The sequence below is a fragment of the Actinia tenebrosa genome, unplaced genomic scaffold (assembly GCF_029948245.1).
Source record: "Actinia tenebrosa isolate PJP-AT-01 unplaced genomic scaffold, QUT_ActTen_1.0 PGA_scaffold4__44_contigs__length_22323623, whole genome shotgun sequence".
In the NCBI taxonomy this organism is placed as follows: domain Eukaryota; kingdom Metazoa; phylum Cnidaria; class Anthozoa; order Actiniaria; family Actiniidae; genus Actinia; species Actinia tenebrosa.
The window spans coordinates 12,541,543-12,562,519 of NW_028292581.1; the positions used below are offsets into that span (position 1 = coordinate 12,541,543).

The 20,977-nt window shown below is 41.5% G+C and overlaps 1 protein-coding gene across 1 annotated transcript; it reads right to left on the minus strand.

Annotated features, from left to right (window-relative positions):
• Positions 1–9,822: 9,822 nt before the first annotated feature.
• Positions 9,823–20,772, minus strand: LOC116300827 (serine/threonine-protein phosphatase 5). The gene is made up of 16 exons (XM_031709788.1): positions 20,659–20,772; positions 20,418–20,587; positions 19,628–19,699; positions 18,739–18,880; positions 18,434–18,558; positions 17,711–17,776; positions 17,032–17,130; positions 16,679–16,784; positions 15,386–15,446; positions 14,891–14,972; positions 14,645–14,732; positions 14,153–14,193; positions 13,428–13,512; positions 12,968–13,061; positions 11,980–12,058; positions 9,823–11,415 (listed from the first exon to the last, which is right to left on the minus strand). Exons 1-16 carry the CDS (start codon positions 20,762–20,764, stop codon positions 11,350–11,352), a joined length of 1,482 nt encoding a protein of 493 aa, XP_031565648.1. The 5' UTR covers positions 20,765–20,772; the 3' UTR covers positions 9,823–11,349.
• Between the last annotated feature and the right edge of the window lie 205 nt (positions 20,773–20,977).

Genomic DNA, 20,977 nt, shown 5'->3' on the forward strand with positions numbered 1-20,977 from the left:
GATCCAGTATGTCCACAAAGAAGTCGTCATCTTTCACTCCTATGCCCGTCCAGGTGCGGTTATTCACGTAGGTGGGGCATAATAGCACGATGTAGTCGAAACGGTATCTAAAGGGTCCTAATAGCTGCTCCACTACGAACTGCGTTTTGCCGCAGCCGGTGGGTCCTACTATCAGAGCGTTACAAGGCATGTGATCTGGGTTCATATATAGATGGAGCCAGTGGAAGCAGTGCAAAGAATTGTCGCCGACGCAAAAGATAAAAGAGACACCATAGAAATGCAAAGGGAGGAGATAGACCGGTTAAAAGAGCGCGTGCAGGAATTGTACGATGAAATGTGCGGTCTGAAGCGTGCAGAACGGTTTGGTGCGCTTTTGACGATGGTGGGCTGGGCGAAAGATTCCGTTAAGGACTTCATGCGGTATCCCTTATAAGGGTTAATAAATTCTTATTATATAATGAAGTGTAAGGATTGCGACAGGGAGTTCAGTAGCAAACAGGCTTTGCAGTATCACCAAAAAAAGAAGGTATGTTTTAAAGAGGTGGATAATGTCACCACCTGTAGCACTTGCAGCCGGCAGTTTAGCAGTAAACAGGCGCTGCGATATCACGTGGAAGGAAGGGTGTGTTTGAAGTCTAAGGAAAGACGCTGTGCTGATTGCAATCGGCTCTTTAGCACGCCCCAAATGTTGCAATACCACCAAGAAAATAGGGTGTGTTTAAAGGATGTGTGTGCGCGCTGCGATGAAGATCTCACGGACGCATGGCATCAACATAGATGTCGTGGTAATTATGATTTGGATGTCGTATGCGAGGAGCATGGTGATATCGCTGCGAGATGTTGCCCAGCGGAAACCATAAGGAAGTTAACTCTTCGTAAGAAAGAAATAGACCAACGCTTTACGGAGTTCGACCGCGCCGAAGGTACGCGCTGGGAGAACGCAGAGTATTGGAGTGCGCCCTGTGACGCGTGTGGCGGCTTAAGGAAAGGAGATGATCATATCTGGCAGTGCTTGTGCCCGCAGCATCATCCCCGCGGTTTTAAGGAGTACTTGGATCGCTTTGATGATTGGCATGCTCAAAACATGGAGGTAAGGAAAAGGCGTCCTTAGTTTGCGCAAAGAGTCTCAAAACACACTCTTATATTTATTAATATTCTTTGATTGTTTATTAAGAAGAAAAGAAGAAACATTAATAAATATAAGGACCCCTTTTGTAGAAGGTATGCAGAACTCAATAAGAAAAGAAGAAACATTAATAAATATAAGGACCCCTCTTAAAGGTATATGCTAGCCTACGCAGCCGCCTTCTTTGGAGGATTCCTAATCGCCCTTTCAATATATGGACTGTATTACTTGCGAACTACCTGCCGACTGCATTACGCCACCGATACCCAAACCGCGTAAAAAATACACCTGCCTTCATTGCGACAGGGTATTCTCCGAAGGATCCTTTGTGGGGCATTGGTGCTCCGCGGATCCTAAAGCGCAGCGGGCGCTTAACTACAAAGAGGAGATGGAGTGACTCTTCTTTCAATGTCAAACTTCCATCGGCCATTTACCTTACCATAGCTGCGTAAGTGGGTGAATTCCTCGCCCTGAATTACGTACCGCACGCAATCCGGCGCCCAAAGGGAATATTCCTTGCCTTCTAAGTCTTTGAGGACTAACCGTAAACGGTCGATGTCTTCAAAGACGACGTAATTTTTTATTTCGTATGCTTTACCGTGGACAAGATCACGCCAGTGAGTCAAGCTGAGCTTCATTATACCTATGGAATATCTTTAGGTGCGTTTTCAAAGTGGCGTAGGACTTAAACCGCTTTACACAGCCCTTACAGGGAATACGAATACCATCCGCGTAATCCATCAGGGCACGGCAGATGATGTCGTAATCGTTGCTAACCATCGTTAGGTAACCATTTACGTCAAGCTGTGAGATTTTCTTAGATTGCTTCGCGGATAAGACACCGTTTCCTTTTGGGGTTTTCAACTCAATACACAACCCACGGTATTTCTTATGCGCATTTAGGATCAAAAGGTCGGGTTGACCGGCTTGGTAGCCTTTTCGCCAGCAGGTTATTCGCTTGCTGTCTGAATCTTGAAGTTCGCCAAGACCCGGCGCTATGATGAAATCGGGGTAAAACCTACGTGTGTAGTCGACGACCTTCGCGTGTAGGTCGGCTTCATTTTCGATCTTGAATACTAACTTGTTTGGGCCGCCAAACCGCCTTTCTATTGCATATTTACCCGTTTTCCTTAGCGCGGGTAGGACTTCCTCAAAGACCCAATCACGAAACTCCACAGCTTTGGGTAGTTTGGAGCTAAATATCAGTTCGTACAAACCAGGTTCGGATATAAACACGGCATTTGGTTGCGTAGTAAAGGAGCGGTGATTCGCAGCCCCTTGTAGATCAACCCATTTTTTCTGGTATTTCTCAGATACGTGTGCTCTAATTGCATCTCTAGGGCGCTCATAGCCCAACGCCAAAGCCACCTCCTTTGCTTTGAAGTACAAAGTTTCGCCTTGCACTATGCATTGCAGTTTGGTGTCGTTGTTTTCAAATACGCGAAGCATTGTATATTTAAGAAATATTTTAACATTAATATGCAACGCTCTTTAGCTGATTCATTTCCACGCTCAGTTGCGCGTCAGACACGACGAAGACGTAGCAGTTTATCTTATCGCCGTCGCCCGCGGAGGCATTCTTGGTGCGCTTGATCTCCAATGTTATGCCATCCTGCGTATTTACTAGACGTAAACCCTGGCCATGTAGGTCTTCGTCGTTAATGGTGCGCATATCGATCCACAGCGCATACTTATCATTAAAGAATTCTGCGGGGGATATCTGATCACCAAACTTGCGCATTGCCTCCCTGCACACGTCTGCGGGCTTTATTCCCTGGGAGTAGACCTTGTTTGGAACGCCGTTGATATTCACGCCAACGTTGGTAATGTTGGGGTTGTGAAAGGCTTCGGAGTTGCGCTTGCCGGCTTCGTAGGGTTTGGCAAACACCAGCATTAGCCCCGTGAGACTTCTTCGGGGGAGGTTAATGCTTTGGTTGATAACCTCATCCGTCTTATCCAAGAAGCTAAACGTCTTATACATTACTACGTGGTCGTATAAGAATGCCTTCCCGGAGCTGTATTCCATGCCAGCGCTACGGGCCAGCTCTTCGCTGTACACCGTTTCGTACTGTAGCTCTAAGTTGGTGATAGAGTATGGGGTTGTTGTGGTAAGTGCAGTGCTTAGCCCACCAATGATGTTATTAGCATCTGCTAAAGTTACTTCAAACTGTAGCTCGGATAACTGTCTTGGGTAATACACACCGTGATTCGTGATTACTTCAAAGTCCAGTGGTATGACATACTTACTACCATAGGCGGTCTTTATTCGCTTTGCGTCTGCCACTGCGGTTTCTCCGCTGCCGTCAGTAGGTTGCGTTTTCGTAGGTGTGCGGACCTTACGTAGAATGACACTACCAATTCCTTGTTCTATCCTTTGCGCGCGGTCAAATGCCGTTAACCATAGATCCTTATAGGTGGTATACAGATCGTACCTATTTAAGTCCAGCAAGGATTCCCCAGCAAACTTGATTCTCATCTTAGAAACGATGTTGCGACCCACGTTGTTAACGATAATCCTTTCGTCTGTGGGGCTTGACTGCACCGCTAAGTCGAACCTTAAAGCCAAGGTGCCAGGAACTAAGACTAGGTTATCCGTTAGGCGGGGCACGCCTACGTACAGGGTTTCCCCTGGCTTTGCGCTGCTGGGGGTAAAGGTGACCCGATGAAAGGTGCGTTCTGCCTTCAGCCCGCCAACCTGCTTAGGTAATACGTTGGGATTTAACTTTGAGCTTATCATATATAATGGAAGTAGAAGGAACAGACCCCGACTTTGATCCCACCACTGAGGAAGGTCAGGCTGACATTAACGACGGTGATGAAGAACCGCTGCTTCCCACCCAACAAGTCGACGATTCCCTAAGGGATAGGATTGCAAAGGCCCTAAGACATCCCAAAGCACGCGAGTACGCGTTTCCGCGTGAGCACATAGAGCTTCAAAACATGGGCGAGCCGGAAGCAGCCGCGCGGGAAACCGTAGAGTGGGCAACGCAAGAGCTAACGCAGCGCTATTCCCACTTTGACGTTGACGACGTAAGGCTCACAGAACGCGAAAACAAAGTCCTCATAAGCGTCCAAGACCTGAGGTTTCCTGACAAAGACCGCTGGACGAAACCACAACCCCTCTTTGATGAGAATGGTGACGTTAGGGGTGACGTCTCAAGATTAAAGGGCTTTCAGCGTGCCACCAGAAGCATGTTAGAACGGCTGGAAGCCCTGAACGAAAAGGTCGCGCTAGAAAAACGCGCAATCGAACTGCAAAAAACGTTAAAAGAAAGGGAGGAAGAATACGCAAAGCAAACTCAGCTAATTGTCGATACCGAAAAAAAGTTCAGCAACGAAAGAATGGTAGAAATGAGGAACCAGGTGGATCAGGCCCTGCGCGAAAGGGATAAAGCACAAAGAGACTTGGAGGAGGCTAAAGGCTCTGACGCCTCAGTGGAAGCGCTGCGAGAAACGCTGGAAGAAAGGGAGGAGGAATACATGAAGCAAAACCAACGGCTTGCCGACGCACATAGGAGGGAAGTCGAATTTAAAAATCAAGAAATAACTGAGTTGGTAGACCAAAGAACCCAAATTCGACGTGAAAGAAATCAAACTCAAAGGGCTCTTAACCTCGCCCTGCAAGAGTTAGACTTAATTAAAGACGATACCGATAACCTACAAACCACCATAGCCGGCTCTTTAGTGGAACGGCGACGGTTAATGGCTGAAATCAATACTAAGGAGGAGCAAATCCGGCAAAGAGATCAGGCTATCGAAGACCTGGAGGGGCAAATAGAGCGGCAGCAAGAAGTAGTTGCGGACCAAACTCGTACCGAAGAGGAAAGGGAGGCTGCCCAAAGGGAAATAGAAAATCTAGAGGTACGCCTTGCGGAATTGCGGGTGGAAAAGGAGAAGTTGGAGAAAGAATTAGGGCTTACCACCAAGGAAAAGGTAAAAAGAGCTCTGGTGAAGTATGGCGTTCCGCTGGCATTTGCGGTTGCTATTTCGAGCGTAGTAGGAGTTATCCTTAGCTCCCTTAAGGCTACAGGCGCGGGCGTAAAGAAATTAGGCAGTGGACTAACGGACTTGGGAAAAAAGATGGCAGCCGGTCTTCCTGGGCTGCTGGGTAGTGTTCTTGGCCTGGCACTTAGGGCCGGCGGCGAACTGTTGAAGTTCGTGGGGAATAACATCTGGATATTAGTCATCGCTATTGGAGTGGTACTCCTGAAGAAGATGAAGGGTTAATCTTATCCTCGTGTATTACTGGTGGCTTATCGTCGTCGGGTGCCCGAGGCGTCCTCGACTGGGGATAAGTAAAGATAGTATTCGCGCCGCCTTGGTAATGCGGAACTAGCGGCAGCACGCTCATGGTGCTAATGGGCTTATGATTCCAAGTAGCATCCGTTGGGGAATCTCTTGACGGGGCGGCATTTATCCGAAGGTAGGCAACGTCGTTGGGGAGAACTTGTAACTTCGCATATTGGCAATTGGCTATCATGTGAAAAGTTACCGGCGTTAAGTCTTCTCCGCTTCTTGGAGGGGGCTCCGACGAGAAATGGGCTGGGTTCCTATTATTATCTTTTTTTCTGTAGGGTAGTAATGGATGGTCATTCTCATCAACGATCCTAAACCCGACATTACACGAATACCCCGTCGAAATGCTAATGGTACATATTATTAATCCCAGGCCCCCAACCTTTACCCACAGCCCGGTGTCAAGCCAATGCTGTTCTAAGTAGTCCTTCTCCTCCAAAAAATGTAGAAACCAATCTTCCTTCGCGTGTGGGTTCATATATTTCAGGGAATAAATTCCCTTCTATAGACTCATTACCGTAAGAGTGCTAATGGTCTTGTGATTATAAACCGTATCTCTCTGATTTTCTATGCTATTTATGCAAACGCTCCCGGTGTCATCTACGCGCATTTGCAGCTTTACCTTCCCATGGCAATCGGCGACCATGTGGAAAGTCCAAACGGAATGATTTTCGGCGCTGCCGGGGTTGGGCTCTACGGAGAAATGCGCAGGCTCCCTGTTGTTTGTCTTATTTCTCATAGGCTGCAGTATGCCATTCTCATCCAGGAACCTGAAGCCCACGTTGGCATGGCTACTCGTGCCAATGCAAATGCTGCATATTATCAACTTCTTTCCCGAGTAGTTCAAATTCACGGACATGCCCGTGACATCAACCCAAGATGCCTGGTTGTATTTTTTCTCGCCTGCGTAAGTCGTATAAACACAATCTACTCCAGCTACGTAGGGGTTGTTCATCGCCATATATAATAGCTCAGACCAATGCTTGCAGCTGCTAAGCCGGCCTTTAGTAAGTTATGGTCATATTCCTCAGGTATCGCAGGCAGGGCCTTCTTTGATGGTTTCTTAACTACGGGTAGCTTCGTTTCATGCGACTTTTTTGACTTCTCCACGAAATGGGGAATGTTCCTAAGAGTGTCAGAGTTCACGTCGTTCACCCCAAACTTCATATCCTTAGTAGCTCGTTGAAGTTTGTTGTTGTATCCTACTACAGAACCAGTATTTATAGATAAATTACTAGGCATTAACCAACAACCCGGGGCTACTGCATAGTCCAACCTCGCCTTAGAATTTTGTATAGCTAGTTGGTAACGCTGTACGCCCTTGCTAATGTCGCCCTCCAAGATCGAACTTTCGAATAAGATCAAGGCTTCGGCTCGCGTCTCTTCTGCGGCGCCCGTATTCCCCACTATGCTTGATCGGGTATTTACTTGGGCTCCAAGGATAGAATACACGTAAGCTTCTATGCTGCGGTTCAAACGGGCAAGGCCGGCTTTGGTTAGTCCTTTACCTTCTGGGGGTATGAAATTAAGATATTGCTTCGTTTGCTCGTCGTTGGTAATCTTAATAATCAACGGGTTAGCCCCTGCATACTTACCGCCCTCGTCTTTAAACAGAGGCCCGTCTCTAACTTCCTTAGTGGTCTTAGCGTTTGGTTCAAAGAAGGTGCTACTGTCGTGAGTTTCCTTATGATATCCCGTGTTCCATCGCAACTGCAGCGCATGAACTTCCCTGTTGCTTAGCTCGTGCCCACCAATCCCCCAATAAGCCCAAATGTGCCCCAAACCATTGTTAGCACCGGTAGTGCATCGGAAATCCTTCCCTACAACACCGAACTCCTTACAAAGCCTGTTATAGGCCGGAACGTCGTATTTGTTATCTCTTGGATAGAACGCAGCATCTCCTGGTAATGCAGTAACGCCCATCTCATGCAGTATTCTTCTAACCGTGAAGTGAAAATGAAACATAAATATTGAATTCTTCATCAAGTTTGCACTTACACCACAGCCGCTAGTGGCACACCAAACCGCAAAGTTCAGTTGCTGTGGCCAGTATCGCATGTTAGGGCCTCTCAACCATTCATGAGATTCCTTAGCGGTGGTATGAATAATGGGCACGTTTTTGAAGATATCTCGCACCTTTAACGGAAAGGAATGGTTGTTAGAGATCCGCATGTTCAGCGTTAGGCCCAAGCTTGGATGTTCATTAAACGTAACTGCGGGTATCGGATAAGTACTGGTACCCAGCAATAATTCCTTTGACCAACCTTGCACGGACTTATGTTCGATATAACCAGAATTCTTCAGTTGAGAGTCTATCTGATCGACCAGCGTAGGTTTCAAATCCTCGTTGCTGTACATCCTAGAGCCGTTATAGTAAATCCCATCGGGTCTCCTTTCGAACTTACTAGGGTCTGCATGCGGAAACATCTTCCTAAAGGCCCTCCAGTTCTAGTAATCCCGGTTGTCGTGATGTGGCTGCTCCTGTATATCATTCCCAAAAGCGTCGTACATTAGTATATATAATGGATGTTATACCATCAGCACCTCAGTTGTACCCAGATGTTCCCTATACTACACCTAACGAACTAAACGCCGAAAACTTTCGTCTGAATAAAGCGAACTTAATCTTGGCTTACTTGGAAGGGCAGGCAAAACACTACGAAAAAGTTAGGAAGAAATACGTCAGAGCCCGGAGTACGCTACATAAGATTGCGATAACTTCAGGATCCATTTCTGTTGTGTTAACGGGCTCCGGCGTTGCTACTTCGCTTACCGGACCGGGAATAATCGTTGGAGTTCCTTTGGCCGGCGTTGGGGCAGCCTGTGGTATTATTTCTGCTGTTGCTACGGGTATTATGAAACAGTTGTCAAGCAAAATATCCAAGCATGACACGACAATAGCTCTGCCAAGGGCTAAAGTAAATACAATTACCGATCTTGTCTCAAAGGCTTTGCGTGACAGAAAGATAGACGACGTAGAATTCTCGCTTATTCTGACCGAAGAAGACAAATACGAGAAATTAAAGTCGGACATAAGGAATAAAAAAACAGTCGTAAAAGATCTTTCCGAGGAATCTCGCAAAAAGATCTACCAAGAAGCGAAAGAAGAGCTTCAAAGAAAGCTTGCTCAGTAAACATCTGCTTTGAAAAGAGCGTGACGGGATTCTATTTACATATCGAACGTCAGTCTAGAAATTACGCGTAATATAAATTCAGTGAATTATTACGCGTAATATAAATTCAGTGAATTATTACGCGTAATATGAATTATTTGGCGAATTATTACGCGTAATACGAATTATTTGGCGAATTATTACGCGTAATATGAATCATTTAGCGAATTATTACGCGTAATATAAATTATTTGCATAACCTTATTTGGCAAATTATTACGCGTAATATAAAAACACGTAATATGTTATTGTCGCCTCGGAATCCATCCTAATAGGGGGTGGTTGGGGTCAATTTTGTAAAATATTTCGTAAATTACGTTAGGGTAATAAGGAATATCCTTATCCAGCCGACAAAACATCCACTCGGCTTTTGTCATATCAGAAACCTCGGGAATAGACTTACCGGTAATTTCAGACAAAAGGTAGGGGATAGCTTTGTAATATTTCCCTAGTTTTAATTTTTTCAGCGTTTTCCGTAAACTTTGCGGGGTTGGCTCTTCTAAATGGTCTATGATTTTCTTCTTTACTTCGTTGTCTAAATATATCGGTCGATAACCTTGGATATGACTCATCCAGTCCCTGAAGTATTTTATTCTCTTATATGGCGTTTTCTTACGACCTCCGTTGGCATAATACTGCTCTCTGGTAGCATTCGGTACGGCATTACGAATATTCTTACCACATTCGTAACACTGCGCTGACGTGTCGTCTTCTATTTGCATTTTCTTACCACAACAAATATACTTATTTGGCTTAGTAGGTACAAACTTGGGTTTCAAGCACTTTACACAGAAGTCATAAACGAACTCTTTACATTCTTCGCACTCCATATATAGACTAACATATTTAAGTGCGCTGTTGCCCTCAACCACACTTGGAGTGGGGGTCGTCCGTAGGTGGATTTTTGACACGGGTCTTGCCCCGTGTTGAGATTGCGCTGGAACCCCCATTCCCTATACTACTACAGTCAATGTTCATGGAAGTGTCTCGCTAGCATGTTTTTTAAAATAAGCTTCGCCGTAACGCGTCAGACCAACGCAGCTGGGTTTCACTTACATTGCTGAATTAGGAGAGGAAGTCCTGCCTGCTTTTAGACTGATGGCAAATTTTCCGTCAAGAGCGATTGGTTTCATGGGTAATGCGGCCAAGCATGCGGGTACAGCCTGGAGCGCGCGTGGATGGCAGAATGATATATCATGGGATGTAGAATCGAGAATCGCAAACATATAAAAAAAAACCATTTTATTTTCACCTCAAAATTAAACGTCGGGTATAATAAACTCACAAGCCGTATGAATTATGTATGCACCGCATGTATGGAATCTGATCTTATTCAGGCCTTTTAAATATATCAGAAAATCAGACTAGTCCATCGGAATCGAATCAATATCGAAATACCAAATTTTCTCGGGTGACCATGAAACAAGTCGAGGTCGGACTTGATAAAATGTCTTAAAAGTATGAAAACATCAAGTCCAACCCCGACTTGGTGCCCTTGCATAGGGGTCACTTCGAGACCGTGTTCACACTTGGTTCTTGTGCTTGGAAGTACAATTCCTAAGCATGGTCGAGTACTAGCTGTTCCCGAGTACGAAGGTTGGGAACTTGTACCGCGCAACAAGTGACCGAGCACTATTAAGTGTGAACACACCGAGTGACAAGTTCAGCTCCACTATTCCAATATGATTGGTGTGCTATCAATCTTCCTTTTGGATAGGGAATTAAAGTTTCACTGGGCCGTGCACACAGTCTATTTTGGCGTAGATGTTTCCCCATTTGAGGACTTTGGAATAAAATAAGTATAAGCCGTTACGGCTGCCGTGGTCTAAAATGAGAAAACATTTCGCCCCAAAGGAAAAAACTTTTTCCTTCTCTCTTCAAGGGGTCCCTGGCCGACAAAGAATCGTTATGCGCTGGTTTTTATCTTCACTCACAACACAAGAACATGCAATATGCCGACGTAGAATAACGTTGTACTGTTCACTAACTAATAGGCCATTTGCAGGACATATTCACGTGTGACTGTTACAGGATGGCAAAACTTCAAACTTCCTTTATTCCAATCACTTTTGCTGGATTAGTAATGTCATATCCAATAGCTTTTCCAAAATGCTTTTCCCCCTTACAAGATAGTTTCGGTGCCGTCCGGCAGAACATTGCCCAAGGGACATTTGGCTGAATTGATTCGTTATCAAAGTGATATATCAGCACGTGACTGTTTGTGAAAATGGCCTATTGTCTTTCCCCGCTAACGCTTGCTTTGGGAGAGCTGCAGTAAGTCTGTGCATGTTGCTGTTGTAAACACTTGTCTTTCCGCGCCTATTGGACAAGAGCTGCAACGAGTCTGCGTGTTTCTCGTACTTGTGTCAAAGCGATGGGAGAACCCAGGTAGCATTCAGTGAATGTAATACACAGAATACAATAGATATGATAAATATATTACATCACTAAGTGCTGCGTAGGTCCAACCATCTCGCAATAAATAGACCTCTTCAGCTTGTGCTTAATGTTTTCCCAATTTATACCAAACGTCATTCCCTTGTGTATCATTCCTTTATTTAACTGTTGCACACTAGAAGACATAAATATGGATACAACTCAAACAAATTATCTTGTTCTCACAAGAATGACACGTGGTCTTCTGATATGGGAAAACATTGCGCCCAAGCTAAACAGGTTTATTGTGAGCCAGGTCTTGGGAAAGAACGAAGGCTGACAATGTTTCGTAAGGAAATAATTAGAAATCGTTGTATTCTACATAAAACCAAACATCTGCATCAACGAGTTGGAGTACGCCATGGGTTTAACGTCGGGGTGCGGCTGTTGAAAGAAAGAAAAGAGAATGATTAATTTTAAGATTGTTTTATGAAGGTACACTTACAGTGCTCCTCAATACCTAGCATACATGCACCCAAACACAAACTGTTGGTTAGGTTTGTCTGCGAATCAGCGACAGATTTCTTGTTCTAGACCCCCAGCAACGTACCAAAATAAATGTACTAAATTATGATTGGTTAATCCCTACTCGCACTCTTACGCGCTCTTTCATTGGCTTTTTAGCGTTACTCGAACCAGTCAGATTCGTAGACAAACCTATACATCAGTTTATGTTCGGATGCACGCAGGCTACTCAATAGTACGTCAGGAATCGTCGTCACCGTCGTCACTCTTGAAAACTTTGTGTTTTCCCACAATTAATGTCAAGAAAATACCTTGATTCACGTCCACCAAAACTCTAATTTGTGTCGCGACGGCAAATTGTACGATTCTTTAAGATGAACTGAAGTAGCCAGTGGCTAACAAACCTGTGGTCTTCGTTCAACTCAAAGCTGTACCAATTTATACTTTTTGTGGAATGTTTCAATGGATTTCAGTTTTACTTACAACAGCATCGTATGTGGTGAAGACTGGCTTTAGATCCCTTCCCATGGTGATGAAAGCTCCCTTGTTTCCCATCTGGTCGCTAAAACAGTTAAGCAAATTTGAAAGCATTAAATTTTGGAAATATTTAAGGCAGGTAAACATTTAAAACCAGAGTAAAAATGCTCCAACAACATGCAAAACCATCGATGAAGCCTTGGCAGCGATTCTTAGTTTTCTTCTATAACGCTGTCAGAATCAGTCATAATCACCCTTCCCTGTGCAAATATGTCAGATGGTGTTACATAAGACGATTCGTAACGGCGATTTTTTGCGCAACATTGTTGCGTTAAAAGTTGGCCTCGTGTAACATGGCGCGCGCGGCAACACAAATCGATGACAACAATGTCGTGAGTTTCGAAGGTCGTTCAAAAGCCTGAAACATGTTGCCGCAACAAAATATCGTTAAGAATTGTAACCGCGTTATACGAGGCAACACTGTTGCCATAAAAACGGAATCGTCCATGCGAATTGTCTCTCGTAGCACCACCTAAACATGGCGCGCAGTTACAATTTTGAAAGATATTTTGTTGCGCAACATGTTGCAGGTTTTTGAACGAGCTTTAAATACTCACAACATTTATGCCATCGATTTGTGTTGCTTCCCTCACCATGTTTACGCGAAGCCAACTTAAGGCGAAAAATTCGTCTTGTGCAACGACACAAATTTGTGCAATTTCTTACACAGTTTTTCACGGATATATGGTATACACTCTAGAACATTAAATTTGCTATTTACGATTACAATATTTGAAGTCGCGCAGCAACCAAATGATCAATGAAATATAGGTAATTTAATGCAAAAATAACCAATAAATTTTCCCTAATTTGGTGCTGGATCTAACGTGATAAGCATTGTTTTTTTTTTGTCAATTAAGAAAAGGCGCATTGAGCTGTATTAGGGTTTTTGAAGGGTCTTTTAAAATTCAATAAACTTATTTACGAGTCTTACCAATAATTGGGAGCTGAGAAAATAGTAATACACTTTCCACCATGCATGACCTCGTACCCTTCCGGTTTTACCTCATGACTTCGTATGATATACTCTGAAATAATATATGAAAATTGATTGGAATAACTGTGAATCCCCTCTTCATTAACTGTGTCTGTGATCATATCCCATTCCACTATACTCCCCTTTCCATGTCTGTAAACCCATCCATTCTCATGCTATTTACCATTCAGTGACTGTGATCCCATTCCACCATACTCCCCTTTCCATGTCTGTAATCCCATCCATTCCCATGCCATTTACCATTCAGTGTCTGTGATCCCATCCCATTCCACTATACCCCCCTTTCCATGTCTGTAATCCCATCCAATCCCATGCCATTTAACATTCAGTGTCTGTAATCCCATCCCATCTGACCTGGCACTTTCCACAAAGGTAGCCACTACATCTAACTACCTACCCAGGTCATTATCTTTACAGAACTTCTCTGTAATATCAGGACCAAACTGGATTCCTACACCTCGTTTACTGGTTGATCTTCCAGGCTAAAGTACACAAACATTTTCACATTAAATGCAACCAATAAAAAAGGAAATATATTGCTAAAACTGGTTTACAGCTAGCTACAATAAAAGGTTTTTAACCCAGAAATGTGAACCCCAAAACATGAGAATCCCTTGGTACTGTTATAGGGGATTCTACTCAGGGGAAATAACTCCTGCTAATGCTTATGCTAAAAACCAAACAAACATATTTTACAACCATCACTTCCCATATGGGACTCTTCCGTGAGGCTCCCTCCACACACACTACCACTACATTCTATATTTACAACATACAGCACTCAAATCATGTTGATCCTTACGAAGGAGAAAACTGGAGAACCCGGAGAAAACCCTCGTGGCAAGGGAGAGAACAACACATCAAACAAACTCAACTCACATCTGATCCAGTCTGAGCCGGGGCTCGAACTGGGACCACGGCAGTGAGAGGTGAGCAGTAAACCACTTTGCCAACCTACTCATACTTGATCAAACCCTGAAACAACTTCTGGGCTGATCTATGTCAGGGCATGACTTGAATTTAAGTCTAAGAATTAAACCATAAACCTCAGAGAAGAGAGTTGAGTGCACTACTGCTATAGTGTACCACCTCACCCTTGGTTTATACTTGATTGATTTTTACCTGTGGTTGAGGGTCTGACCATAGTAAATCACACATAAGACCTGACAAAGTAAAACAATTGAGAAAGTATTATAAGGGAATAACAAATCATTGAAAAGCTATTTGAAGTTTTTTATAATTAGGAGGTCCTTTATAGTAATTACTATGTATATTTCACGCCAACAGCTCATGGTATGTAATTGACAACATCCTTTAAACCAATCACCTCATTCGGTTCTTCCAATTGAAAAACAATACTTAAGGTTTGTGGCAGGCTAAATAATTATCTCAGAATTCTTCTCCAAGGTTGCCAAGGCTTCTTTTACATTACAGGTGATAACCGTCGAAACAGAATCCCTGCTTTAGGAAATGCTATATCTACTCCAGTTGTTTGCTATATTTTCCAATCTCATTACCCCCCCCCCCCCCCCCCTCCCAACATGGTTGGTGCAACCTTTGAGCAAAGCAAAGTTCATCATGGTGGAAAATGATTTTCGAAGTAGTTTTTATTACCTTCTGAAGGAGGCTGCTTATTCCGAGATATTTCTCTTAAATCATCTAACTTGACATTATCTGAACTAAACAAGCCACCATGCATAACCTACATGAAAAAGTTGGAAGAAACTTTAAAAAATCAAACTAAAAAAAAAAACACAGTACATGTAGAAAACCAATGAATGAACCAGGGATTAGGGGAGGGCTTAAAGATGTTCCTGGCACCCTCATACAAAGGATTCTTTTCCACAGAACAACCCTTACCAAAACTTTGTTTTCGATTAAATGACACAAGGGCAGCCAGTTATAGACTTCTGTAAAGAGGTCTACCATTTCTGGGGTATATGTGAGTAAGGTTAAGGAAATTGAAGGGGAAAAATGCTATAGCAAGGGTTATGTTTTTACACTTCAGACCACGTTGTTTCCTTGAATATTATTACTTTGTCTAGTGCTAGATAAAATTCATTTAAACAAACATTAAGCTATCAAAACAAATAATCCTGTTTCCAAAATATGTAAAATAAACTACTCTATCTACTTAAGAAAGAAATGGTCTGAACATTATTGATTTCAGATTATCTAAGAGACAAGAAGACTTTTTTCCAGCTGGTAATTACGAATAAAATAATTAATTTCATAAACTCAATTTATAAATAAACAAAATTTATAACTGTCTACAAGTTGTGCTGTTTGATTTTAGAATTGGTTGGCAGGTTTTTTTGAACCAATAAAATATTTAAGAGTGTTTGAAAAGGATATTTAGTTTTGACCTCTCCATCAAAGCCATACATTTGATTCATAGAACTACTTTCATGGTTTCCTGAAAAAAGAAAAAATATACACCAAATTGAAATATAATGACCAATTTGAAAAACTATTGCTCTGGGCCCGGTTGTATGAAGGGTGAATAGCGCTATCAGACGGATAAATCTTATCTTGGATAAATTTATTGGATATCAGAATCATTTTATCCATTGGATAGTGCTATTCACCATTTGTACAACCGGCCCCAGGACTAACTCAAGGGTGGATCAAAACGAAGTTTTAGGGGGGGGCTAATTGAGTTTCTTCTGTCAACACAACGGAAAACAATAAAAAAACATCTAATTCTTCAGTTTTGTTTTGTTTTGTTTTTTTCTGCTGAAGGGGGGCTTCAGCCCCCCTTTGCCCCCCTGGATCCACCCTTGTAACTAGCCTCTCATACATGTGAAAATGCTTTTGTGTTTCCAGGACTGGGTTGTTCAAAGCTGGATTAGTGCTAATCCAGGATTAACTCAGACTATAGGTCTTATTAAGAGTTAACCCAGGATTAGCACTAATCGGGCTTTGAACAACTGGGCCCAGGGGCTAGCTAATCCAGAGCAAAAGTTATTCAAATTGGCCACCATATTACGATTCAGTGCATAAGCTTTAGCTTGTAGGAGGTTTACTGCTATTTCCATAAACATGCAAACTCGATAAATGCGTGCTGCATGCTGAAATTTAGTTTATCAAAAATAATCAGTTGATACCTTTTATATTTTTTACTGGAACAAGAATAATGAAATTCCAATGGGCAAATCGCAACTACAGAGTTTGCATATTCATGAAGATAGCAGTAACTTTTTTGCTGAAGTGGATAGAGAAGATTACACTACAGAACAATGGCCTACAGTTGTATAAGCTGCGGATAAGCTGCAAGGACATGCCATCATGTTTCACTGGATGGAGTCCCTTCCAAGTCTCCCTAGGAATAGGATGTTTACTGTGATTCTAAATAATCTGCAGTGAACTCAGACATTTTAACAGCTTGTTTTGAGAGTGCTTTTTAGCAGCCATCAATCAAAATAGCATCGTTTTAGGAACTGAATGCAAACAATTTATTCCTCTAAATTAAGTCCTTCCTTGTTTGACCACCATTTTTAAACATGATTAAATCTATCTCTCTGAGGTAATTTAGTTAATCAACGTTTGAAACTTGTTTAGTTAGCCACCTGTGCATTGTGAACAGCCACTAGTTTGATTAAACTCTTAAAAAAGGTTTAAAAAACTGGTGTGAACAGGTTCTATTACCTCTTGACATGAAGAAATGTTCTGGATATAATAGCTTGAAACAAAATAATGTGAAGATAACTTCACATGAAAATGACCCTCTATCAACAAAATCTCCATTAAAAAGCTAAACTCAGTTAAGGATGGATAAGTGCATGGAAAAAAAGTCATTGATGGCTTGGTGGCACATAAAAAATATTCCTAAAGTATTCATATGATAAGAGCTTGGTATCCTATTTATTAATGAGTTCCCATGTCATGTCACGAAGTATGTATGATGACCTAACTAGCTTGCAAAACTAATAATACAATAACTACAGTAATACAATAACAACTAGACTGAGATCAACCATTTTGTCTCTTTCAAAGGATACATATGGATTGTCCTCTGATGGAATTCCATTTAGTTCAAATATATTGAGAAGATCATAAAACTGACCATGAATATCACCACAGACTGTGAACTTCCCTGACTGATGAAACACAACACCAAAAAAAGCAATTAGAACAGAATAATACGTATTACCAATAGAACTCTTACAATGTTTTTCGATATTATGCAAACTCAGACATTTCACACCTTGTTGTGAAATTTGTTTTTCAATGCCCCCAGTTATAAATATAGATATAAAAGGTACTGACTGATTATTTTTGATTAATGGCAGCGAAAAACCAAATATCAGAGTGCAGCTTGTGACGACCAAGTTTGCAGAATATTGAAAACCACAGTAAGTTTGTGGATAATGTTTGGATCCCATTTCAGACCCTGTGCTATTTCCTAGAGTATCATTCCTTTGTTTAACAGTCGCACATGAGAAGATCGACACATGATGAATACAACTCAAATAAAGAATCTTATTCTCAAGAGAGTGACACATGGTGAGACTGTGATGGGAAAACATTATGCACAAGTTAAAAGGGTCTATTAGACAAGACTTTAGACTATTAGTTTTTCATAGATTTTTACCAGCTGTAGGACAATTTTTGATAAAAAAACTAAATGGGTCGTTGAGTTTGCAGGGAAATGAATGCATAAGATAGTGTACAGTGTACCTTGGGTATTTTGATGTTAATCAGCGAAGGTTGTTTTTCCAGGAACAATTTCATATCTTTTAATATCTAAAAGAGAGGAAAAATTAACTAAAAAAAAAAACTTTAAAAAAAATCAAATTCATTATTTTTTTAGAGCTAAAAGTGAGATCTTTGTAATATTGCAGGGGCTGTGGTAGGGGGAGGGGGTGGGACAGGGGGGCTACAGCCCCCCCCCCTTTTTTCCATACTAGTCTCATTGTATATTTTTTTCCAATCTTAGCACCCTCTCCCACTCTTTACCAGGGTGCTCCCTGGCCCCTGAGTTGTTGAATGATCACCACTGATGTTGCCGTCTGATTGCAATCACCTCTATCTACCTTTACTATCATCATTACATCGAGTGTGCTGTGAATCAAATACACATAATAATGACATGCTCTGACACATCGCCGTGTGTGTATCCCTCCCCTCCCCCTAAATACTATTATAACAAACCAAAAAAAAGATGGAAGCATCAAGTTGTACCATGTAAGAAATAATACACCTCTTTAGCTTGAATGTAATCTTTTCCTATTTCAAACCACTTGTCTTTCTCTAGAGTATCATTTCTTTGTTTAACAGTTGTGCATATTGAAAAGACACATGAATATGGGTATGACTCAAAGAAAGAATCTTATTCTCAAGAGAATGACACATGGTCTGAAATGAGAAAACATCATACTCAAGCTTAAGAGGTCTATTCACCTTATAAGCAAATTTTCTATGAATTTTCTTTTGTTCTTTGAATGTTTCCATCATTTGCTTTATAAAGTCCAAGGTATATCCCTGCTTATCATCGATGACTGGTCCATCATAGCTGTCTTCAACAACTGTGAACAGAAAATATGTGTTTTTCCAGAGAGCTTACAGAACATAATATGAAGAGTTAATTAACGTTAAAACACTCAAGAAGTGTTGAAATTAAAGCAGTCTGCTACAGTATATGTACATGCTCCTTTTAATACTCCTCTTACAGTAAATAAGTAGGCAATTGGTCTTTCTTGTCTCACCTATTGAATCAATATCAATCGTATCAAATACTGCCTTCTCTTCTGCTGCAATTGCTTTCTCGAACATTTGCCGTTGGACAATCTTCTTGCATTCAGTGTATTTTGCCTTGGCATCCTTATCATTGGGTCTGAACTTCACCACCTAATGTTATTGTGAATAATGAAAGAAACAATTTATACAAAGTTCTAGTGAATATCACATTTTATCATTTAATTCTACAAAGAATGTGCGTGATATGGAAAAAGACCATGCCTGATATGAGACAGTATCAGCACTTCTCATCTGCTCGCACTGGGTACAGTAAGTTTAGAGAGGGTTTGTGCATTTCTTTCCAGAATTTCAATGATAAACAACTTATCAGTAGGCTAAGCAACTGATACGACTTTGCATTTTTACTTGTCACTTGTAAAAATATGCAGCCGTATCAGATGCTTAGCCTAATGATAACCTCTATAAATCAAGAGGGAACATGGATATCCAACTTTCGGTAGTAGAGCCAATCAGAAACGTACAAGTGAAACATACAAACGAAACAGCAGAATTGAAAACAATAGCCTTTCAACATATCCTTTTACTCCCACGAGAAAATGACAATCTAGTTGTTTCACATGATACACCAGGGTCAAATAACCATACCTTTGGTTCATGTCTAAGACTAACACTAAAACTAAAAATGAAGTGCTTAATATCTACCTGTAGTAATCATTTCACAGATATATGGCGTGCAATCTATTAGTACTAATTACTAAATTGACTCATGATATTCTCGACTTAACCTTAGCTTATATCAAACCCTAATTGATAAAATATTTGCCATGGAACCTTAAACTACTTTTGTAAAATGCTTTCACTGAAATCTCCCATTCACAGGTGACATTGTGATCATACCATTTCATAGTCCTTGAGGCTTAGCTTGAATTTTCCAAGTGCCATGTTAGCCGTAGCTCGCCGGTAATACCCCTGGAAAAATTGCATCAATCAGGGTTAACATCTGAAAAGATTTGTTGATACAAGGGATTCATGGAGATACCAAAAAATTACTTTTAAACATCTTTCCTGATTTGCAGTTGCATGCCGTTGTAACATTTGCAAAGGGTTGGAATATTAAGAAGATGGGACAAGTTTATATTGAGCAACAGTGAATATTGTAAATATGGCGTGTCTTGTTAAAATTTGAGATTTTACTGCCTTCAATCATGCAATAGCTGCATGTACAAATAAGATTGATCATATGCTTTTGGAAGAGATATTAAAAACACACATTCCTATAGACAGCTAGAGAGCTAGAGTGCATATAATATTGAAGATTTCAGCAAATAAATCCTTTGATCTGGCAGCCATTTGATTATTTGTATTTGTATTTGGGAAAAGAGTCATAGTCGTACTTGGATCTAGTTTTCCACACTCCTCGACCAGCCCTCTAGCTCTTCAGCAATATTTATTGAACTATTAAAGGTGAAGTGTACACAAATCTCAAACTTATAGTTTAGCATCCTTTTTGCATGTAAAGGTATCTAGGAGGAATAGTAAACTTTTAACCATTGAGGAAACTTTAAAAAAAATTTTTTTCCTCAGGGAGTTCTGATTCCGAAATCCCGAAATCGAAAACTATTAAAATAGAGCACTGGGATGGAATGTCATGATTGCCAGCTGCTCAAAATCTGTACGGCTAACTTACTTTTATGTACTTCTTGTCCAGTTGAATGGCTTTATTTGCATCAGCAAGAGCAAGACCATAGTACTCAGTCTTCAAGTAACAAAAGCTCCTATTACCTAGGTAAGCTGGTACAGAAGGATTAAGTTCGATGGCCATACTGTACAACCCAATGGCGGCTTCATATTTTCCATCTAAAATTTAAAAAAAATCACAGCTTACAACTCCTCTCTAGTCACCAACTCAAGCTCGATCTCAAGAATACCTTTGAATAAGTTGTTTGCCTGGGTTTTTAATTGTTCAGCTTCTTGTATGGGTGATATTTCGCCATTAAACTCTTTCCCGTCTTGGCAGTCGTTGTCGTCGGCCATCTTGCTTGTTCTTGTGCGGGAAAATCTCCACTAGTCCACAGGCCTTTTGACCGCAACGTTACAGTTGTTGCATTGGGGTATCAAGGGAGGGGAGGGACATTTTGTTGTGCATAACCTTGTAAGGGCTATAGGGGCCGAAAAATACGCTTGGCGGCGAGTAATATGAAAGAGTTTTTTGATAAGTTTTCTCTTTGACAGGCGACTGAAGATTAT